This window comes from Pelodiscus sinensis, chromosome 7 (genome assembly GCF_052426305.1).
Source record: "Pelodiscus sinensis isolate ZL-2025 chromosome 7, ASM5242630v1, whole genome shotgun sequence".
In the NCBI taxonomy this organism is placed as follows: Eukaryota; Metazoa; Chordata; order Testudines; family Trionychidae; genus Pelodiscus; species Pelodiscus sinensis.
In genome coordinates this window covers 22,433,355-22,457,048 of record NC_143058.1, presented here as the reverse complement: position 1 = coordinate 22,457,048, position 23,694 = coordinate 22,433,355, and the positions used below count along the sequence as shown (strand labels likewise).

The following is a 23,694-nucleotide window of genomic DNA, read 5'->3' as shown; positions in this document are numbered from 1 at the left end:
GGGAATTCTATTTTTTTTCTTGCAGTTTCACAATTCTCTTGGATAATTATAAGGCGGTAATTTAGTGAGACATATCCTCACCTACTGTCTATTGGCAAAGCTTCATAGTAAATAGAACTATGCTGTGTACCCCATTTAGGAAACTGGTCTTTATACTCAGATGCATCCCTTACGTGTGTGTGTGTGTGTGTGTGTGTGTGTGTGTGTGTGTGTGTGTGTGTGTGTGTTTACAGAACACAGATAAGTTGTTGTAGAAATATAATTTTACATTTATAATGTTCTAAAAAGTTGAATTTGTGTTTATTGTGGTCAGAGCTAAGTTGTTATGGAGCTTAGTATTTCTCTTCTATTCATGGGTGAATGTAGTTTGTAATACATATGGAACAGAAAATAATATTCTGTTTGTAAGTAATCTTACCTTCACACTTTCGAATTTTATTTTTTGTGTTGTTCAGGAATTGAAAAAAAAAATGGTCTTAACACCATGTGAATGCAATTTTCTGCTAAATTTGTTAATAGAATACTGGATCTTTTAATATATATATTCTAATGTATGTCTGATGTTCTTATGTTCTGTCAATATGTGGAACTATAGCCAAATGTTGTATAACAAGGTTTTTTTAAAGCATAAATTAGTCCAATAAAAGATATTACATTATCTCCTTTGTCTAACCTCCTCGTCCTCCTTCCACCCTCCAAATTACCCACTATATTTATCTTTGTATTTCAAATTAAACTATAAAGGCAAGAGCACTGTAGTTTTACAAACAAGCTACAGAAATGCAATATATAATAATAAGCAAATAACCCATACATGCTTAATATAAATTGAAGTACAGTAGTTGTATTCTGACCTGATCCAAAGCATATTAAGATCACTGTAATATGACTCCAGGATCCCTCTGATCAAGCCTCAGTTGCTTTAACATATGGGAACAGCAGAGCTGACTTATGTTCATTCATCTCATAGAGGTTAGAAAAGGTTTGCCTTTGTGAATATAAGTTTTAGGTCTGTTAATAGGTACTAGTAGTCCTTATAAACTAGTGTTCCTAATGTTTTGATTCATCAGAAATATAGTAGCAACCCATGAAATTACTTGAGCTTTTGTATTGATTGCTACATTATACATTTTGCCTACCTAGGCATTTGCTATAGAGCAGAAGTATTATAACCAAAAATCAGATATCAAGTAGTTGATCATGCAAGTGGAATAAAATTAGTCTATGTAAAAATGTTTCATACTCATCTTTAAAAGGGCAGCAGTGTGTTATTATACTACTTCAGTATCAGAATCCTTTAGCATTTTATATTTTTAAACATTGATTTTATATGAACAGCACTGTCAAATATATGCAGGTCTGCATGTTCATCTGTTTATCTGTTTGTGAATTTCTGCAAATATTTTAGGTATTTGTTCTGGACAGAATGGGGACAGACTCCCTGCATAGGCAAGGCACGGTTAGATGGCTCAGAGAAAGTTGTGCTTGTGAGCTTGGGGATTGCCTGGCCTAATGGAATCTCTATTGACTATGAGGTGCGTTCCTGTAATTTCCACTAAATACTAAAAGTGCATTAAATGTTATATCACATTACAAGTCCACTTTAGCATTCTATTTTTTCTTAATGCAATTCTTGGGTAAAAATAGGTTGTTGAAGTTTACTTTCAAATTGATCTTTAGGAAAATAAATTATACTGGTGTGATGCTCGTACGGACAAGATAGAAAGAATCGACCTTGAGACTGGAGGGAACCGGGAGATTGTGCTGTCAGGGAGCAATGTGGATATGTTTTCAGTTGCCGTCTTCGGAGCTTACATCTACTGGTCTGACAGGTAATTTATTTTTCCATAAGTATTTGAGTCTCAAAATGTTATTTCAGCACCAAATGCTTCACCCTTGTAGGATTAGCCATTCCTTAGGAAGGTCACAGAAAGGATCTCACCATTCTATGTAATTTCCATAGAAATGGTACTTTCGATATTCAAAGCGTATCAATGTCACTGAAAAGAGTAGGTTTCTTCAATGTCTGGTAGGCCAGCTGCCACATTTTAATTACTTGTTTGATTTAAATTATAGGAGGGTTCTTGATCAGCCATTTTCAACTTTTTTTTTTGGCAGAGCACATGCTAATGGCTCAATCAGAAGAGGTCAGAAGAATGATGCCACAGATGCTGTGACCATGAGGACTGGCCTTGGAATAAACCTGAAAGAAGTGAAAGTCTTCAACAGACAACGAGAAAAAGGTTTGCTCTTGCTAATGCTATTAATGATGGCTTTAATATTTGTTGTTACTCTTTTTTATATTAATTCTGGATAAAATGAAAAGCAAAGTCATCATTTCCTAAAGAAACAGTGTTGCTTAAGAAAATGAATATGAAACAATTCATTATAAAATTTATAAAATTCAACCAGCATTATGTCTGTAGGCATTTAAGAATAAAAGTAAAAAACAAACAATACCCCCTCTTATCACCATTTTGATAGTAAAACAATATCATTAGTTTGAGTAGTGACATTGGGCTCAAGCTGATTTAAAATAATCAACATGGTTATTGTGCACTTGTCCATCGTAAGACAATGATTAAAAATTATTCAGTACTGTGTGCAGGCCTTAGCGTGACTGAAAGGGATCAATGGAAGCTGAGATCTCCAAATGTCATGTTTTACTTTAGACTATAGTTGCTTTGCCACAGCCTTCTCACTCACTTTTCCCAAAAAAAGAAAAAGTGATATAGAACCAAAATTGCGATATCGTCATCAAGAGAGAGCTTCCTGAGAGTGACCCTAAATTAGCTTGTTTGAGGAAATGTGGCAGCCTCATTTCCTTGCTAACTGATTTTATTAGTCAATCATAGCTTCCTGATAATCTGTAGCAGATTATATTAATGGGCAGTCATTGACAAAGAAATAAAATGATAAAATATCTTTTATGTTAGTTTGAAAAAAATCATTATAATTGATTTTTAATGCTTTTCAAAATTTGCTAGATATTAAAGGTCTTTTTGAGGGTTGTTAGTGAGCTAAGAAGACAAAGAGGAAGCATGAGGGATTTTTTTTTTAATTTCTCATAGAGATGATGATGAGTACAGGCTGTACCTCCCTTAACTGGGACTCCATGGTCTAGCAACATTCATAGTCTGGTCTGGTCTGCGGATGTTCTTGGATCACAGAGCCAAGGAAGAGGGATGTCTTGCAGCTGGGCAGGAGCAATATGGGGCACCGGCAATTCGTCCAGGAGCACAGTATATGTGTGGAGTGAGGGAAGACAGGCGACATAGCAGGGAGTTCTGGCCCCAGCAGAGTTCCCTGGCCCCAGTGGCCAGGGAGCACCAGACTGGCTGTGGCCATGAAGCTCTGGCCCTGGCCAAGGAGCTCTGATCCCAGCAGCAGCCAGGGAGCTCTGGCCCTATCCCTGGCTGTGGAGCTCCATCTGTGTTCTGGCTCCAGTGGTTGGGGAACTCCAGTCCTAGCCCAAGCAGCAGCCAGGGAACTCTGGCCCAGGCTGCAGAGCTCCAATCTCATCCCTCCACCCCAGCCGAAGATCTCTAAACCCCAGCTGTGGAGCCAGGTGGCTGCAGAGTTCTGTTCTGGCTGCAGAGCTCTGGCCATGCAGAGTGGCAAGCTGGAGTCCTAGTTGAGTGGCAGCACAGCCACAAGAGGAGGTTCCTTCCCTGGTCTGGCAAATCCCCTGATTGAGGACCAGTCAGGTCCCAAGGGTGCCAGACCAGTGAGGTCCAACCTGTATGATTATGATTATGATTATTTTATTATTAATAATAATCTAAAATAGGCAACTGACATTTTAAAATGCAACTAGCTTGTTTCATGACAAGACTAGTACTAATAAAAACATGTTAAGTGACGAGTGATTAATCCTCATTTCCCCAAACATCTGTTTGCCCTTTTCAAAGCTCCAGTACAGCACTATGATCTGCAAGTAGATTTTTGTCCTGTATCATTGAAATTATGGTTAGAAGAGTCTCAGCTAGCTGATCAGATGTCAGGATCATGACCTTACTGGAAAACATTTTAATGGAATTTAAAATCAATGAAATATAAAAGAAATATCTTTCTTTCTTTCTTTCTTTCTTTCTTTCAAAACATCTCCCATGACTCATCCTGTCTATTAACATTTTAAAGAACAATAAAAAAATCTGAGAAAAATGGTATACAAATAACTCCAAAATGTTTTTGTTTTATTTTACCATTGTTATCTCCTTGGGGGCAGAGATGTGTGTACTAACTTTTAAGTTTTTTTCTAACTTTATCTTAACAAAAATGAATTGTGATCGTGTTTTTATTGACAGAAGACAGTAGTTTTCACTGAGAAGTATATCCATCTTGAAATGTAGCAATCAATCAATCAATCAAACAAACAAAATGTTTAAGATAAATAAGCCTTGAGTTGCTTGCCAAATTTTGCAGTATTATAACTACAAAATAAGCTTTTAAAATGTTTTTCTCCCCTGTTGTTGTGTGTTCTCAAATGATAAATAAGTATAGTTTAATTCAAACTGACTGTACCAAAATGCTGTCAAATACACATAGTAAATTATGGAAGCCAGAGAAAAGACTACATACAAAATATTTAAAAAGACAGAGAAAATACTTTCTCTGCAGTTTCTGACAGTTTTACAATATTTGAAGTTGTAATACAATTAATTAAATCACACAAGTCATTATGTTTTAAAATAATTCCTTAATTGTGTACACTTGGTACGGAGAATATTTAAGTCATTATTCAAAGGAACTGAACATAAAATATTAGCAATTAGCTCTACTTCTAAACATGGAGAAAGTCTCAGTAAAATGTTGGTAATATATCTTTCCATATGTTGGATTGCATTAAATTTTGGTAGAAGATATGTACAGATTTTTAAAACAAATTCTTGTAATCTAAGGAAATCAAAATGCATTTGTTTTGCAAGTTACAGAGATTTTAAAATCATACCTTAAAAAGTCTTCAAAAAATACATTTCACAGATTTTAAACTTCTTAAGATTGAATAATTATCTATTCTATATCTGTAAAATATGTGCTATTGTTATTTGAAAACAACATTTATTATACATATTCTTAAATTCACTTTTTAACATTTGTTTAGAGTAGTGGTGAGAATAGACAATAGTGGTTCCTTTTATTTTCATGATTAATTATTTATATTATGCATTAACAAATATACCATAAATGCTTACATCAAAGAATCCTTGGGGTGTATAATCAAAGCTTATTCTTATTTATGTCAACCAACTGTGACAGTATCAAAAGCCAATCTAATTCTTTTTTACAGGTACTAATATTTGTGCCAAGAACAATGGTGGATGTCAGCAACTTTGCCTATATCGAGGAAATGCACAGAGAACATGTGCTTGTGCACATGGCTATCTTGCAGAAGATGGAGTTTCTTGTCTAAGACATGAAGGTTACTTACTGTATTCAGGAAGGACAATATTAAAAAGTATACATCTTTCAGATGAGACCAATTTAAATTCACCAGTAAGGCCATATGAAAACCCAGACTACTTCAAAAATGTGATAGCATTGGCCTTTGACTACAGCCTAAAAGGAAGGGGTACTAACCGTATCTTCTTCAGTGATGCACATTATGGAAATATACAACTTATTAAAGACAACTGGGCTGGCAGACAAGTGATAATTGAAAGTAAGTAAACTCTATGTTTAATGTTTTAAATTGTATTTGTAACTCTTTTTAAATAAGGATTATATTACACTAGGTTTTACCTGATTACATTTGGTTGAGTACAGATAATGAAAGCACACTATCCTTTAACATATACAACATAATTATAATAAGTAATAGGATCATTGATCTACATCTTGCAGACTCAATTATCTTGTGGTGTTACCATTTCACAGTCACCTATTCTGTATTATTTTTGTGATATACAGAATATACAATTCTACAGAACAGTTACGTATTTACAGTGAAGTTGGAGTAATGAAATTGTTTGTTGTCATTTGCAATTTACATTTCAATAGAGTTTATTTCTGCCATCTAGTATGCCTACTGCACTGAATAAAAACCTGTACACACTCTTCAACAAATGTATTATGTTTCAAAGTTGCACTTTGGTCCTATGAACTTTTGATATTTGCCAAAGATCAGGCACAAGAAAGAAACACCTTTTCAAAGATAGTGATAGAAATGTAGCCTTGTTAGTCTTGTGTAGCTGAAGCAAAATACAGGACTATGTAGCACTTTAAAGACTAACAAGATGGTTTATTAGATGATGAGCTTTCATGGGCCAGACCCACTTCCTCAGATCAAATAGTGGAAGAAAATAGTCACAACCATATATACCCAAGTGTTCTTTTTTTTAATTGTATCCTTTGGTATATATGGTTGTGACTATTTTCTTCCACTATTTGACCTGAGGAAGTGGGTCTGGCCCACGAAAGCTCATCATCTAATAAACCATCTTGTTAGTCTTTAAAGTGCTACATAGTCCTGTATTTTTCAAAGATAGCGATAGAGATGCAGCCGTGTTAGTCTGGTGTAGCTGAAACAAAAGACAAAACTATGTAGCACTTTAAAGACTAACAAGATATTGTGAGTGAACATGCAGCTATTTTGTGAAAAAAGGATGGTGCAATATAACAAATTATAATAGTACATATTGTAAAGACTTGACTTCCTGGTTTCTGTGTATTTCCATTTGCGGATATGGTGCTCTTTGGGCTGAGCTGTGTAATTGCCTTGAGAAACTGTTGGGGTGAGTGAGTGTGATGTACATGAGAGATCTTGTGTGACAGTGACATCGTTAGCCTTTTCTGTTTAAGGAAGTCAGCCTCCAACCCCTTCATTTGTTTTTGTTTTTGTTTTTTGCTGTCACAAAGGGCAAATGGGGTTCACCTTTGTGTCCTCAGGTTTAATTATTTATTGAATAATTCATTTGTATGATCATACAATGATTCCTGCTATGTCACATAGAACAAACAAACAAACCCCCCTCCCGTCCCCAGGACGTAGTCAAGTATAAATTATTTTCTTGTATTTAGTAGTGGAGGATAACTTTAGTTTGGAGTTTGTACCAGGTTCCTTCAGGGGCATCATATCAGGTGCTTCCTGTCCATTGATCATGCCAAAGACCAATGCCCACATCCAGTGAACTGTGCACTGTCCATTTGGTAATACAGTGCACATTTTGCCATACCTTCACTCCTAGAATAAGAAGGTTGGGTTATTTGTGGCTCCAACTGGATTTGGCTTCTAGGAACCTACAGCATACTCCTCCAGAACCATTCAGGATATCAGGTACAACCTTCATGCCAAGTTACTCTTACATAGGATCCAAGACCCATTTGCAGCGCCTGTCTTTTCACAGTTTTCTATCACAGGACTGGAACCAGACACTACTCTGCCTTCTATGGGGGACTGGAATCCTTACCTGGTACTGTCTGATACCACTGGTGATGGTTAACTCAAAAGTAGCACTGAAGACCAAGACACTCCCAACTATTAAGGCCTCAATAGCCTTAGTGGGGATGCAGGAAACAACCTCTTCTGTGTCTGATTCTCACTTTTCATAATTACCCTGGCACTACCCTTTCTCCAAATTCATGCTGTCTGATTTAGGAAGATCTCAAAGACTCTTAAATAATACCACTGTCACTCTCTTCTGGAGACAGACATTTCATAGCTAAGTTGTACTCCTCACCCAGTTCAGATGCTACCAACACTTTCAGTCTCTCCGTGTCTGATGTGCTCACCGCCATCCACACTACTAGCAGCCCCACTTCATGGACTTCTGCTGCTGGACTTTCTGCCTATGCTAACTTGTTCTGCATCTTATCTCACATAAAATACCCCTTGCAATGTGGATGATTGCCATCAATTAATGTCAATGTTTTCTGCTGTCAGAGGGTTCCAGCCAGTGTCTCACAATACAAGGAAAGCATCACCCTTAGATGCCATAAGCAAAAGTGGAAACAGTATGCTATCTAGGCTACTGGTAAAAGACTCACTATCTTGAACTGGGGTCCCTGCAGTGCTAGAGTATGATTTATATCTTAAGAAGTCTTCAGGATTGGGCCTAATTTTAGCCTTCCTAGTAGCTATTTCTGCTCATCAAAAGTTAAGGAAGAAAACCCTTCCTTTCTCACCCTCGTTTCCCCGTCTCTTATGGGTCTAAAGTGTGCTTCCCCTGTTATGAAGCTTCTACTTTTATTGGTCTTGAATCTTCTTCTAATAACGCTGAAGGTCATTCCTAAAAAGTATCTTGCACAACTCTCTTGAATATTTCTCAATTTCAGAATGGTCTTCCTGATACAATTACATTGGCCAGGGAATTGAATGAATAATGTTCGGATGATCATTCTACTTCACACTATGGTCCACAAAGATAAAGTTGCCATGTGATCCCCATTATAGCAGCATCACTAGCCCATAGCAATGTATTTCCCTTCCTGTGTTCTACTCCAGACCCCATTCCAGCTCATTTTCAGACTCTAGACATAAAGAGGGCTAACACAGGCTGGCTGGTCCTTTGAGCCAGACGGTGCTCACTGTTAGGTCTGTGACCTAGCAATTGTCCTTCAGCTGTGCCCTTGATCTGGCTATAAAATGAGAGTCATCTGAGCTACGAAAGGTGTGACAGATTGACAATATTCTGTATTATGCTGCACAAACCTTATAGAACTAAGATAAGACGTATTGAGTTAAATTAAACCTTACTGAATTAGAATTAATATTCTGTGGTACATTATATTAAAATGCAAATGTGGATGTGTTGTTGTGAATGGTATGTACCTTCTCTATTAGGAAAGAGGGTGATATCAGTCATTGACGTCTTCTCCAGCAGAGTCTCATACCTAATTGAAACTGGATTTTTCAGAGACCTGCACATAAAGAAATTATTTTTTTTTGGATAAAAAATTTGAGTTTAGGTTGAATCATGGACTTCTTCTGGATGCAGCAATCAGGAGCCCTCGTCTGTAGTCAGACTCACCCAGTCTTTAGGGGAGGATTGAGAAGAACATGTCCTATTTAAGCCTTATAAGACCGTGTGCTTGTTCTGAGTTTAAGTTCTGATAAACTTGTGACCACACACACACACAAACAGTAAGGTAGGGTGATGCCTGGTAAACTTCATATAATGCATGTAAGATGTTTTTAAAATACATTATATCTTTTCTCTCTAATCCTTTTTACTATAAAAATAAAGTAGGGTTGCTTAGAAGGAAATGTGTGATAACTAACCTATAGCAATAACACTAGTATCTATGTCTGAAGAGAAAGGAAGAAGGTAGGTTTGGGCAGATGTTTGTATTGGTAATTACGCAGTGAATGGAAGGGAACATCTCTTTCCCTTCTGACCAGAGTGTCTAAAACTAACAGAGGCAATAGCAGGGATGCACTTACTGAACCACAATGGGAAAACACAAACAGTTGTTCACTCAGGGCGGAGAGGTGAACAGGGAAGGAGAACAAATAGTATTCCCTCTGGGAAAGAGGAAATGGGTTAGGATTCTATGGGAGAATCCCTCAGATAGAGCTTGGAAGGGGAAGATTGAGCACTGAGGAAAACTGCTGGAGTCTTTTGGGAGGAAACACTGTGGGGGAATTCTGCTGGACAAGAAGTAGCAGAGGCGGAAATTTGAGGGACTCATGGTGGAGGGGAAAGCAGAGAGGGGTGGAAGAGAATTCTTAGTCTGAAGTTCTAATTATACCTTTCATCACCCTGGATGGAGTTTGAACTTCTACGTGACCTGGAGAACTATGTCACAATGCACCAAGAGAAAATCTGGGGAATTGAACATGCCAAAATAAATCCTCCAACATGAAATGCCTAAACAGGCATCTCAGCATTCCCCCGAAGTCTCAAAAACAGCTCACCTGGGGAGAATGAAAATAATTTCCTTTAATCCTGCAGCTCACTTGGCGGGAATTTTCATTGAAACTTTTAACCTATGTTCAGGAGGAAGTTCTTTCAAAAGCTAGAATCCCACAACCTTTAGAATAAGTCAAAAGCTAGATACTTAAAGACAACAGCAGAAATACGTGTTAAACAAACAAGGTGGAATTCACTGAACTTCTTAGTATGAAAGCTAGGTAGCTTTGGCTGTGGTGTGTGGAGTCTTGTGTAAACCCAGTGGGTGGCATCTGGTTGGAGAAAAGAATGTACATGTAGACTCTCTCAGCCCAAAGGCTCAAAGTTAACACTAGTAATACCTGAAATTATTAGCATCAAACTAATAATTCAGCAAATAGGGATTACATAAAATAGATCCATTTTCTTCCAGAGAGAATGCCAGTGTCCTCTCTGCTGCTGAAGAGCCAACAGGGATGCAGGATCTCCAATGGAATTATGTATCTTTGACTACAACAGACTTGTTACATACATGTCTTCCAATCACCCATATACATTAGGTAGTTCATAAGGTGTGTCAAGACTGTACAAGAATTATCCCCATGATGATAATATTGTAAAGACAGGTTTGGTGCACATATATAAAGATGTCATAAGAGCCTAACTATCATTTGCTTTTGTCACAGGTTCTCCTGTCATAGGGAAATAGAAGACTTCTCTTATCCATTCTGGAGCCATTGCACCTGGTTAATCCATAGTTAGGTCTATCACTAATACTAATTATGGGTATGTCTACACTACCCCGCTAGTTCGAACTAGGGGGGGTAATGTAGTCATACAGAGTTGCAAATGAAGCCCAGGATTTGAATTTCCCGGGCTTCATTTGCATGAAGCTGGCCGGCGCCATTTTTAAATGCCGGCTAGTGCGGACTGCGTGCCGCGCGGCTACATGCAGCACGAACTAGCTAGTTCGGATTAGTGTAGCCGCGCGGCACGCAATCCGAACTAGCCGGCATTTAAAAATCGCGCCGGCCGGCTTCATGCAAATGAAGCCCAGGAAATTCAAATCCCAGGCTTCATTTGCAACTCTGTATGACTACATTACACCCCCTAGTTCGAACTAGGGGGGTAGTGTAGACATACCCTATGAAACAAGGCAAAAATAAATATTAACCTTTTTTATTACATTTTCTTATGGTGTATTCTTAGAGCCACATGATTGTCTAAACACTAAGGCTCAAGAGTAATATTACACATGTGCATAATCTCACCATTTACAAGGTGTGCAGAAATAGATTCTTAAAACTGTTGTACAATGAACTAACTTGAGAAATACTTAAAAAAAATTTATAATTCTCTGACCATGAGCTAGTGAAGCATAGAAGGACCACACTATATAATCAGTACGGATATGTATATTTACAGTACTTAATTTTCAAAGGAAATTGTTTAATTATAAAATAATTATTTTTCTCAAAACAGATTTTATTTAAAGAATATTCATGAAATACAGTAAGTGCAATGAATTTAAAGGATCATCGCTGAAAAATTTAGGATTCTTATTTGATCTGTTGCATTCTAAAATTGAGATGGTTTGTTGACATTTTGTTTGAATTCAAATGGTCTTCTTTCTGTAAAATAATGTGCCACCTTTCTATTCCTTAGAAAATACACTGCTGTACCCAGCCATAGAAAATGCAAACAGCCTTTCATATATTAAGATATGCTAATAAAAATAAAATCTCTACTTTTAAATCACACTGAAGTTGGAGAAATGTCATCACTTACCCTTAGTTTTAACTAAAATTAAAAGAGAATAATCTAGAACAAAATAAAAATTAAATACAGACAAGGTTTACAATTAAACTGGAAAGGCTATTAAGCAAGGGTTATTATTTATTGAAAAGTTTCTAAGGAGATTATATAAGAGAAAAAAAGACAAATCAGAAGTTTGATTAATGTATATATGAGAACATAAAAATCGAACAAAATAAATAAATACCACATACTGTATATCATAAATACTATACTCTGTTTAAAGTTTGAATAGTAATCTGTCAGATAATTTCACTTATTTTCTTCCTATGGGTAGTTTGTCAATTATTTAAGGCTAATTTACTTTCTTTTCAATACACCAGGCATTTTTTGACTTTGACCATACCTGTGTCAAAATTGTAGAATTTCCACTTCACCTTTCACTTTATATAGTTTAATTTACTAAAAATACACATATCCCCATTCAGGTAAATATTGCAGCCCAGAGCCACATATATTAGTTTCATGTATCCTCTATGTATTCTGCATCTCCTTTATTATTTGAAAGGATCTCATCTTTTTCTGAGGTTGCAATTAGACTTACTATGTAGCATTCATGGCTTACTTAAATTATATTCCTCTTCAATAACTCCTACTGTTCTTACTTGGAATTTGCAGATACAGTATTATGTTACAATCTGTGTTACTGTGTTTGACATTCCAGGTATGTTTCTTGAAGTGCCATAGTTGAACATGAAGTACAAAGAAAAGGAGTTAAAACAAAATAAGCACAGACTAAAAGGATGCATCCATCTTTCATTAATCCCATCAGATGACAACAATATTGTCCACATGTAAGGAGCAGCAGATTGAGAGCTTGGGTCTGCAGATTTCCCAGACAGTAGCTATCTCCATCTCCCATCCCCCTAGGATTCCTATTCCATGGAACGAGGTGTACCGGTAGTTCGGAATAGGAATCCTAGTCCGAACTACCTAGTTCGAGCCCCGTGTAGCCGCGCTGCACGGGGTTCGAACCAGCGGGGTTTTAAAAATGGCGGCTCCCCGCTTATGCAAACGAAGCCCGGGAAATTCAAATCCCGGGCTTCATTTGCAAGTGCGGTATGCCTACATTACCCCGCTAGTTCGAACTAGCGGGGTAGTGTAGACATACCCTAAGAGATCTGAATGTGGAAACACTAAATCACTAATCATTAATGAAACTCAAGGTCCTGTACACACCACTGGTTATACCAGCCATGGAAAGCCCAAATAACAGAACATACCTAACTAATCTGGACATACTGCTAAACTTTTTGAACTTGAGGAGGAAACAGAAAGTTTGCCTTTGTCACTAGCCAGAATCCCTGCTTGTTGCTGCTCCAGACCCTGCATTTTTGCGCTCATCCCAATCCCCAACTCCAGACTTTACCTTTATGTTTTGGCTGCAATACCCAAATTCTGACTCGCCTTCATCTTCTGCTTCTGATTTTTGTTTTCTGACATCAGTGTAGGAGGCCCGATTGGCACAGTTAATGGTTGAAAATGAAATCATTCATGTACAAGCAGAAAATGACACACCCAGGCCTGTGTTGTTGTCACCAGAAATGTTTTCCTTCTGTGAGCATATTCAGGATAACCTAGCTAAATTGCCAATCTGTCATTCAGTATCTCTTGCTTGGACTCTGGTCCAGTGTTTCTTCAGCCCTTCCCAGAGACGCAGGGTTCCCTGCATGGAGCTGACTGACTGAGTGGAGATGATTAATCACCTGTGAAGCTGTGCTGCCCAGCAACTTAGAGGGAACAGTTCTCTGGTCTTCTTTGTAAAGAGAACAAATTGCTGGCATTAACTGGGACCTTAAATGTGCAATCAGCTGCCATTTCTTTGGTGTCTGAATCCTTATCAGGGTGGCAGGCATTTTACTATTGCAAGTCTGGCAGCAAAAATGATGCACTCAATCAAATTTTACTGCAAGCAACTGAATTGATGCAACTCCATATTGCCAGCGGTAATAACATGGAGCTCAGCACACTTACGAGTAGTGGCAGCAAACCAGAAGACTCAAAAAAAAGTTATTGAATGCACAGAAAATTACCTAGATCCCCTTTAAGCAAACTGGGATATAAACACATAATCAAATGAATTGAGAAAGGAATTATTAGAACTGTGGGCATATGAAATGAGGGGAAAAATCCATGAAGTACTTGAAAATGGTGATATTAATCTAAGGCCCTGAGAGAAAGAATTAAGTGAATCTATTCAGAATTGTAAAAGGTCATTATGGATGAAATAGTTTGTTTATTTCTAATAAACATGAGGATGAACTGTGCCAAACTTACTGTGGAGGAAATGATAGGTCTTCTCCTAATGCATTGTGAAGATTATAAGGAAAGACCAGTGAAGGTAGATGTTTATATGGAAAACTCAGAGGCCTTTGAGTCACAGACATTTATTTGCAACACCTAAATATACTGTAATACAAGGAAATAGAGGTCCAATTTAAAAAAAAAAAACCCTATTCTTCTATCCCACAGTTGTTTAAGAATATGGAGAAAGGTGACATACTTTGTCATAACCTATCTGCGAATGTCAGTGAATGGTACTCATAGACACTTGAAGTCAGTTTGCTGTGACACAAAACCTAAGAAAAAGGAAAAGGGATGGTGAGAGAAACACTGGAGTTACTCTCCTGTAGTAAGGAGTGAAGACACTTCTAGAGAACAGGAAAGTTTTTGTAGGTGAGGAGAAAACCCACAAAATGGCCTTGTATGAGGAGCCCAAGAGAGGTGTTAGTAAGGCGGCTGAAAGTGTGAATCTTGACTGCCTATACTAGGGCACCTGCACTGGAAACTGGCATAAGAGAAGGAGCCTGGGATTTGCTAATCATCAATATCAAGGTGGCATGAAGCCTCTGAGAAGAAGGTATGGAATACAGTGTGACCTTCTCTAGTTCGGCACTCTCTGGTCCGGCAACATCCTTGGTTTGGAATGACTTTAGTTAGCCGGACGTTCACTTGTCATGAGTATGGCCAAGTATTTTATGGTCCCATAAAGTTTGTTTACAATCACTGGTCCTGGCTCTCAGGATGCATCTAGACTGGCAAGATTTTGCACAAAAGCAGCCACTTTTGCGCAAAAACTTGCCAGCTGTCTACACTGGCCGCTTGAATTTGCGCAAGAGCACTGACTTTGTAGTGTAAGAATTCAGTGCTTCTTGCGCAAATACTTTGACACTCCCACTCAGGAATAAGCCCTCTTGCACAAGAATACTTGCACAAGAGGGCCAGTGTAGACAGGCACCTTAATTTTTTGTGCAAGAAAGCCCGATGGCTAAAATGGCTATACTGGGCATGGATGCTTTTGCGTGCCAATCTAGACGCTCTTTTGCGGAAATACTTTTAACAGAAAAACTTTTCCGTTAAAAGTATTTCTGCAAAATCATGCCAGTGTAGATGCAGCTTCAGTGTTCTGTGCAGTTGTTTAGCTCTAATTTGCCCCATATGTCTCCTAAGAGCCCAGTAAGCAGTGGTAGTGCTGGTAATGCTGCTAAACAATATTGACCTTCTGTGGTCTGGCAAATTCTCAGGTGCTGAGGGTACTGGACTAGAAAGGTTCAACCTGTACTGGAAGCCCTGAAAAAACACTGTAGAGACCACTGGGCCCAGAAACCAAGGCAGTAGACTTGAAGAAGGGATCCGACTTTTCTTTTTGTGTTTTATTTTAGTCTTTTTTTTTAACGCTAGAAAAGGTGGAACTGCAGATGCTGGAATAGTGAGAAAAGACAGGTAATCCGCTCTTAGAGGTGGACAGGCTGATATGCTATGCCTAGCCACAAGGGGGCAGGCCTTACTCTAGTGCAGTGTTTCCCAAATGGTGCTCTGTGGAACCCTGGGGTTCCGCGAAGCGAACGTAAGGGTTCCGCGAGAACCCGAACGCTCCCCTCCCCCCCGCCCATAAAGAGACAGAGGAGCCCAGCGCGCAAAGACGCTGGCTCCTTCCCTGTTCCCCTTTCAGACATCTCCCGCATCCCCCGCTGCCGCTCTGCTTTTACCACCGGACCTAGCAGCAGCAACAGCTGCTTGTCCCGCTTCTGCCTGATCAACCCAAGATCCCTCTCCCGCGTCCCCCGCTGCCACTCTGCTTTTACCACCGGAAAAAGCAGAGTGGCAGCGGGGGATGTGGGAGAGGGATCTTGGGTTGATCGGGCAGAAGCGGGACAAGCAGCTGTTGCTGCTGCTAGGTCCGGTGGTAAAAGCAGAGCGGCAGCGGGGGACGTGGGAGAGGGATCTTAGGTTGATCAGGCAGAAGCGGGACAAGCTGCTGTTGCTGCTGTAAGGTCCCTTGGTAAAGGCAGCATGTGTGTGTGTGTGGAGGGGGAGGTGGAGTACTATCAGTGAGTGGAACACTGGAACTCCTACTCACTGTGAGGATCGGAACAAATCCCCATACACACTGTGAGGACACGTGGCTCCTGTGTGTGACTTTAAGTTTAAGAATTCAATCTAGTATCAAAATTCTCCATGGATCGTTGGTTAAAAGAAGGAACTTTAAAGAGAAAAGTGAGTACTTCAAACTCCAATATTTTAGTGAAACCAGCAAGGAAAATACTGAGGCAGCTCAAGTTAATTATAAAAAAATTCAGCTGAGTAAAAAGAAACGCAGGTATTGTGAGGACTATTTGGCATTTGGATTCACCAGCAATGGAAATGAAGATGCTCCAGGTGCCCAGTGTGTAGTGTGCAACAAAATATTATCTAATAGTTGTTTAGTACCTGCTAAATTGCAAAGACATTTTGAAACAAATCATCCAGAATACAAAGATATAGACATTAGTTTTTTTAAGCAAAAGCTTGAATCGCTTGAAAAAAGTAAACTCTTCATGTCAAAAATTGCCAAATCTGATAATGAAAATGCAACAGAGGCATCTTACAAAGTAAGCTATTGTATATCGCTCGCCGAAGAAGCACACACTATTGGGGAATCACTCATAAAACCATGTGCAAAAGATATTGTGATGTGTATGTTGGATCAGGAGTCTAGTAAAAAAGTTGAGGCTGTGCCACTATCAAACAATACTGTCACACATCGTATTCACAATCTTGCTGCTGACATCGAGAAGGAGCTTATTTTTCAGCTGCATTTATGTGATGCATATGCATTACAATTAGACGAGTCCACTGACGTTGCAGGTCTTGCAGTTCTGCTTGTATTTGTCCGTTATGATTTTAATAGTTCTATTGAAGAAGACTTACTTTTATGTGAATTTTTGCAAACCAATACAACTGGTGAGAATATATTCAATTGTATCAATAACTTTATGAAAACACATCAAATAAGCTGGGAAAAATGTGTTGATGTATGCAGTGATGGTGCCAAAGCAATGGTACGAACAGTGGCTGGCGCTGTAACACGAATAAAAAATGTAGAACCAAACTGCACCAGCAGTCACTGCATTCTCCACAGACACACTCTGGTAGTTAAGAATATTTCTCCCTCTCTTAAAAATGTGTTGGACGAAGCAGTACAGATTATTAATTATATAAAAACTCGACCATGACAATCAAGACTGTTCAAAATTATGTGTGAAGATATGGGTAGTCAGCACACAGCCCTGCTTCTACATACAGAAGTCTGGTGGCTATCACGAGGAAAAATGCTGGTTAGATTATTTGAATTGTGTCATGAATTGTGATGGATCACAAATTCCAACTGTCTGATCATTTAACAGACTTTTTGTGGTTATCTAGAGTTGCGTATCTTGCAGACATCTTTACAAAACTAAATGAAATAAATCTGTCGCTGCAAGGAAAGAATGTAAATATTTTTAATGCGAAAGACAAAATTTTGTCATTGTCACGGAAGCTACAGTTTTGGATCTCATCTGTAGGACGAAATGATTTGGATTGTTTACCAACTCTGAATGATTTCCTTGAAGAAAATGGATACAAACTTGATGAAGATATTCGCAGCGACATTGCAGATCATCTCCGCGATTTATACATGAACATCATTAAGTATTTTCCAAACATCAATGACAACAATAACTGGTTTCGAAATCCATTAAGTTTAACTGAAAAGCCAGTCAGTTTTTCTACACAAGATTATGAAAACCTAATTGAAATCGCTTCAGATGGCCAATTAATACAAAAATTTAAAGAAGTTTCTCTGATTACATTTTGGAGTGACTTATGTCAAAGTCAAGAATATTCATCTTTATCAAGACGTGCAATTCGTCAGCTATTACCCTTTGCCAGTACATACTTGTGCAAAACTGGGTTCTCGAACTATGCAGCAATGAAAACGAAATACAGAAATCGACTGAATGCTGCGCCAGATATGCGAATCCAACTTTCTAGTATTAAATCAAATATAAAAAGAATTTGCCAAGAAAAGAAGAAAAACCACTCTTCGCATTGAAAACTATGAATATAATTAATATTATTTGATAGTTTTATTTTTTGTACATATTTAATATGATTTTTGTTGAATATAAATGAATGGTGTTATATTCAATATGTTGAATTTAAATGAATGGTGATCTCATGACCGTATTTAGCATCTTATTACTACCAATTGTGGTGTACTGGCAGTCTGTGTGTGTTTGGTGTTTTGCTCGACAAACTTAATCCCTGGCTAGGGGGTTCCTTGAAATTTCTCTGAGTTTGAAAGGGTTCCGTGGTCAAAAAAAATTGGGAAACACTGCTCTAGTGTCTCAACTTTTCCACAGCACCCAAATGCAAATTTCAACGTAATCTTTGCTATCAAGCATTGAATTGAGCATCCACAATTATTTTGTTTCCAGTAGCACCAAAATATGGTACGCATTGTGTGACACACAATTGGAGATATTGGAGATCTCTCTCTCTCTCTCTCTCTCTCTCTCTCTCTCTCTCTGTGGAACAAAATTATAGGTAGGCATGGCAGAATTAATTTTGTTATTTTATAATTTTAACAGATAATGTTGTATATTTTATCTATTTCATTTTTCCTAGTTGAACAAAATTATGTGGTTTAAACCTCTTTCATTTTTGTTGGGATTTTATTATCCAGTTTGAACTATTCTTCTCTTAATTTAATAATTGTGTAATTGTGTTATTAATCAGTTTAAATCAAAGGTGATATCTTCTGGCCTGAGTGCTGACATGAAACAATTTGTTGATAAATCTATAAAGAAAATGGTGAAAGCAAGCATACATATTTCAGTAATGATGATAGGGAAGGAAAAGATAGCATAATAAGATACAATTGGATGTGCCTGTGTCAATAATTAAACTATGTGGTCTTGTTGAAAATTGAAAACCAATTAATTAGCAAATATTTTGTAAAATGTTTTCTTTGGGCTACAAGAGCTCTGAAACCACATTACAACATAATGTAGTGTGGTTCTAGCTCACTCAAAACAGGTCTACAATCCTTTCCAGCTCATTAAACATGTCTATAATTCATACAAACCATAACTCAATATTTAGCCTCAAAGGTGAGAATAGAATAGATGATGTTCAAAATACTATTAACTCACACTTCTAGTTCACTGAATTCATACGTACCTCTCATAAAGAATCCATCAGCTATTGTTGTTACCTCACTGACATCAGACCTGCCACTCAAAAACAATGCATTATCAAACATTTTTTTGCTCACTGAACACAGTTACAACATATAAAGAGCCCTTTAATAAACAGGTTTCCAGTTCACTAAAAACAGATTTACAACTCACAAGCAACCCATTATCTAATATTTTTTTCAGCTCACTGAAAACAGATTTACTACTCAGAAACAACCTATTATCCAACATGTTTCCAGTTCACTGAAAACAGATTTACAGCCCCTACACAAGCCATTATCTAACCCAGTTCCAACTCACTGAATATTGATTTAGAATTCATAAACAACCCATTATCTGACACATTTTCAGCTCACTGAACAGATTTGCAACTCATAAACAACCCATTACCTAACACATTTCCAGCTCACTGAAAGTAGATTTACAGTGTAAAAACAACTCATTATCTAACATTTCCAGTTCACTAAAAACAGATTTAGAACTCAGAAAGATCCCACTACAGGATGGTTCCATCTCCATCAGATAAGAACAGCCAAAAACAATTCCTTCCCATGGATGGTCCCATTCCTTTGCTTTTTTTGGTTATGTCAGATATGTTATGTGTAGCTTTCATGTGTACAGCAATTTTTGTACATGGTCTTGAAAGTCATTTAAAGATTGATGAGGACAGTTTTGTGCTAAAGCTCTCACTTTTGACCTTGTCTCAATGACACAGTTGGTTCAATATGAACTTTGTTTTTAATAGCAACTGGGTGGGATTAATTTTCCTTCCCTACTCCTCAGTGCCCAATATTCTTTTTGTTGTGTTTCTTTTCTCCCTTTCTCTGTTGTAATACCCCAGGCATAACAGAGGGTGGTCTGAACTTAGAACTGTCTGTCAATGAACCTTCCCTCTTTTTCTTTCCTTTTTGAGGCCCCTTTCTGCCTGAGGTCCTGTATCCATTTTTGCCTCTCAGAGTCAGAAGAGCTCCAGGACCCCATGAGATGAGACCCAACTAGCCTGCCTCAGCAACCTCTGAGCGCCAGGAGCATTAGTAGATGTTTGGGGGAGGCTTAAACTGCCCCAGCCACCATTATGTGCTTCCTCATTGTTGTAGTCTTTGAGTGCCTTCTTTGAACAAATTAAGTGATGTGACTAATATCTCATATGCCTGGAGGGTATTGAATGTCAGTGTAGTGTTTTGTTCTAGAATGAGTTTTTTGGTTGCTGTGTATTAATATTATGGAAGGTAAATCAAAGAAATGCCTTCCATTTGGAGCAGATCATGGTGAGATTTGTGATAGTCCTAGCTCCTTTAGGAGTTCATTCCACAGTCCTCAGAACAGCCCCCAGGAAAAAAATCTGTCTCTTCTTTATCCACATGATAGAAAGTTCTATTGTGCAGTATGACCAGGGCCCAGATAGCCAGCTAAGGTCACTTAATTAGGGAGAACTGCAAAGAATAGTGCAGCCACCACCCCAAAGTTGTTAGTTATTCCAGAAGTTAGCTCTACCAAGCCATCAGGAAACACCCTCAATGATACCCAGAAGCCTGCAACACAATACCCTTAAAGCTACCCAGCCATAAGTTTCCATCCAAAAACCCAAAACATGGGGGCTGTGTCTACACTGGGCCACTTATTCCGGAAAAGCAGCCGCTTTTCCGGAATAAGCTGCGAGCTGTCTACACTGGCCACTTACTTTTCTGGAAAAGCACTGACAATATACTGTAAAATTATCAGTGTTTTTCCAGAAAAACTATGCTGCTCCCATTCGGGCAAAAGTCCTTTTCCAGAAAAACTGTTCCAGAAAAGGGTCAGTGTAGACAGCACAGAAGTCTTTTCCGCAAAAAAGCCCCGATCGCGAAAATGACGACCGGGGCTTTTTTCCGGAAAAGCGCGTCTACATTGGCCACAGACGCTTTTCCAGAAAAAGTGCTTTTCCGAAAAAGCATCCTGCCAATGTAGACGTGCTTTTTCCGGAAATACTTCTAACGGAAAACTGTTCCGTTTTAAGCATTTCCGGAAAAGGGTGCCAGTGTAGATGTAGCACTGAAGTTCTACTGGTCACAAAGAACTAGAAACATTATCTCCCAGAGCAATGAAAATTTCAAATCTTATCCAAAATACATGTTTATATCCAGTTCTTACTAACTAAACTAAAATGCATTAAAATAAAAGAGAGATATTATTGGTTAAAAGATCAATATTCATACAGACACAAGTATAGTTCTAAGAGCATGCCCAAGATTAATTTAAATATTAATATTTCCTGTAATATTTTATTCAACAGTTATAGTAGTAGACAGGAACTAGTAAATACACATAATTAGGTTTGGATTTCAAAGTTCAGGCCTATCTAGCATTTAATGGCCCTAATTACCCTTTACTTACTTTTCTAAATGTCTCTACAAGCTGATTCTAAGGTTGTTAGCCTGTAGGATGCTTAACCCTTTCTGGCCATATGTCATACTTGGCATAAGTGTCGTTGCAATTATATAATAGTGGCAGCAATAATGGCTTTTATGGTCATATTATAGTTAGATAATATCATATGCCAGAGAAGTGAAATTGTTAATCATGGTCTTCATCCTGGAATGTAAAAGGATCTTTAAATGCCCTGGATCCAGACCACAAAGTGCTGCAAAGCTAAAGGCTGAGTCCTTGAATGCTGATATATATGATAGCCAGGGAACAGGTTTGATGTGCTGATTGTAGCCTGATTTGCTGAGGAAGCATTGTAAAGTGGCTTGGTTTACCTATGTAAACAGACCAGGGATACAGGGAGCAGAGCTGCAGCTGCTGGGTGCCTGTGGTCTGTGGTCTGCATCAGGGATGGTCTAGATGGTACTGGGTCCTGCCATGACAGCAAGGGATTGGACTCAATGACCTCTCGAGATCCCTTCCAGTTCTAGTGTTCTATGATTAGGAAATTATTTTGAAATAACTCCCAAAATAACTATTTCAAAATAGCATGTCCATACTATAGGAAAGCCTCAAAACTAATTTGAGGCAGGCTCCCTTAATGTGAACGTGCTACCTTGACTTTGAGACCCAGGAAGCACTGTGGAGTAATTATTTTGAATTACTCTAGGGAGTAGTTATTTCAAAATAGCAGCAGTGAAGCACCCATACTACTGCTATTTTGAAATAACTATTTTCAAATATGTGTTATTTCTTGTGGAAAGCAGGAATTATTATTTCAAAATAACCATCCCCTTATTGTGAAATAAGGAGCTTGATAGTGTGGATGTTCTGCATGTTATTTCAAAATGAGGAGAGATATTTCAAAATAACTACCTAGTGTAGACCAGGACTAATTGTTTTTATTGTGTCCCTTTGTCCCTAGTTCTTTTTCATTGCCTTCTGATTTGTCCTCTGCCCGGTCCATAGAAAGAACAGATTACCCAGTCATACATTCCAGATACCCAGACAAACTGCACTTCCTGTTATGAAATAGTATGTTCCTTCTTGTAGCTCACAGTCACAGGTCAATGCCGCCTGCCTAAATTCTTTCAGTTAATTTTTGCCTCTCCACAGGTGTCTTTTCCAGCATGTCAGGGAGGACGAGATACTGCCAAGTTACTACTACATAGGGAATGCAGGAATAATTTCCTTCGTGGGAAACTGCATCTGTTTAGGATCTCTGGAACTTGAGGGCCTTGTGCTACTTCCACTGCAGTAAATGGAAAGACTGGAGTGTTTGCTAAAATAGGATTTCAAGATTTAAATTGCAACTTTTAGAATTACTATCTGACTCTGTTTGTTACAGGGCTATTAGTTCTCAAATTCTATGTTTGTAGAACTCAGGCTGCTTGATTTGTGTTTTGGAGAGTCAGCAGCTTTTATCTTCTATTCATCCTGCTGCTGAAGCTATTGTAACTCCATAGTATATTGCAGTCTGGTAAATATAATAATGGAATCCTATTTTGAATATATATAGTACCTGCTCTGTGGGCCTGTCTGAGTGATCTTGCAAATATTGATGGATTTAATCCCATGATAACTCTGTTAGGCTACAGTATATTGTCCCTGGTTTGTAGGTGGGAAGCTGAGGTGTGGAGAGATTGGTAGAATTGGCGAAGAATTTTGCTGAGTGTGGAATAAGTACTCAAATATTACTCAAGGGAACTCATATTGGTATAGAGCAGACATTCTCAAATTGTGGTCCATAAAGCACTTACTGGTGGTTTGTGGAGAATTGACTATAAATGTCAGCGCACAGAGTAGAAATATAAATCCAAGCATCCAATGGGGAAAGAAAAAAAAGGGATTTTTCTGTCTTTGGGGAAGACGATCTTGTAGTTATCTGATTCAGAGAATCAAATTGCTGCCCCACATAAACTGTAGCTATCCATGCCATATCATGCTTCAGTGGAGGAATGGAAATGTTCAGTCACCCTTAAAAATACTAAGCATCTATCAGGCTATTGTCTCCAGCTGCTGATGTGGACTGCCATGTTCCTTTTTCCAGGCAATTATCCCTATATACTGCTGAGGGTTGTCATGTTTTTTTTCAACAAGGCAAACAGCTTTATCTGCTATTATAGTATGCAATGTCTGTCCAC

The 23,694-nt window shown here is 38.2% G+C and overlaps 1 protein-coding gene across 1 annotated transcript in view; it reads left to right on the top strand.

Annotated features, from left to right (window-relative positions):
• Positions 1 to 23,694, top strand: part of LRP1B (LDL receptor related protein 1B) — a 1,362,068-nt gene that overhangs the window by 972,558 nt on the left and 365,816 nt on the right. Inside the window, exons 38-41 of the mRNA XM_089779714.1 lie at positions 1,409 to 1,535; positions 1,681 to 1,832; positions 2,119 to 2,243; positions 5,291 to 5,662. Of these exons, the coding sequence (XP_089635840.1) occupies positions 1,409 to 1,535; positions 1,681 to 1,832; positions 2,119 to 2,243; positions 5,291 to 5,662 (776 nt within the window). The remainder of the gene's footprint in view (positions 1 to 1,408; positions 1,536 to 1,680; positions 1,833 to 2,118; positions 2,244 to 5,290; positions 5,663 to 23,694) is intronic.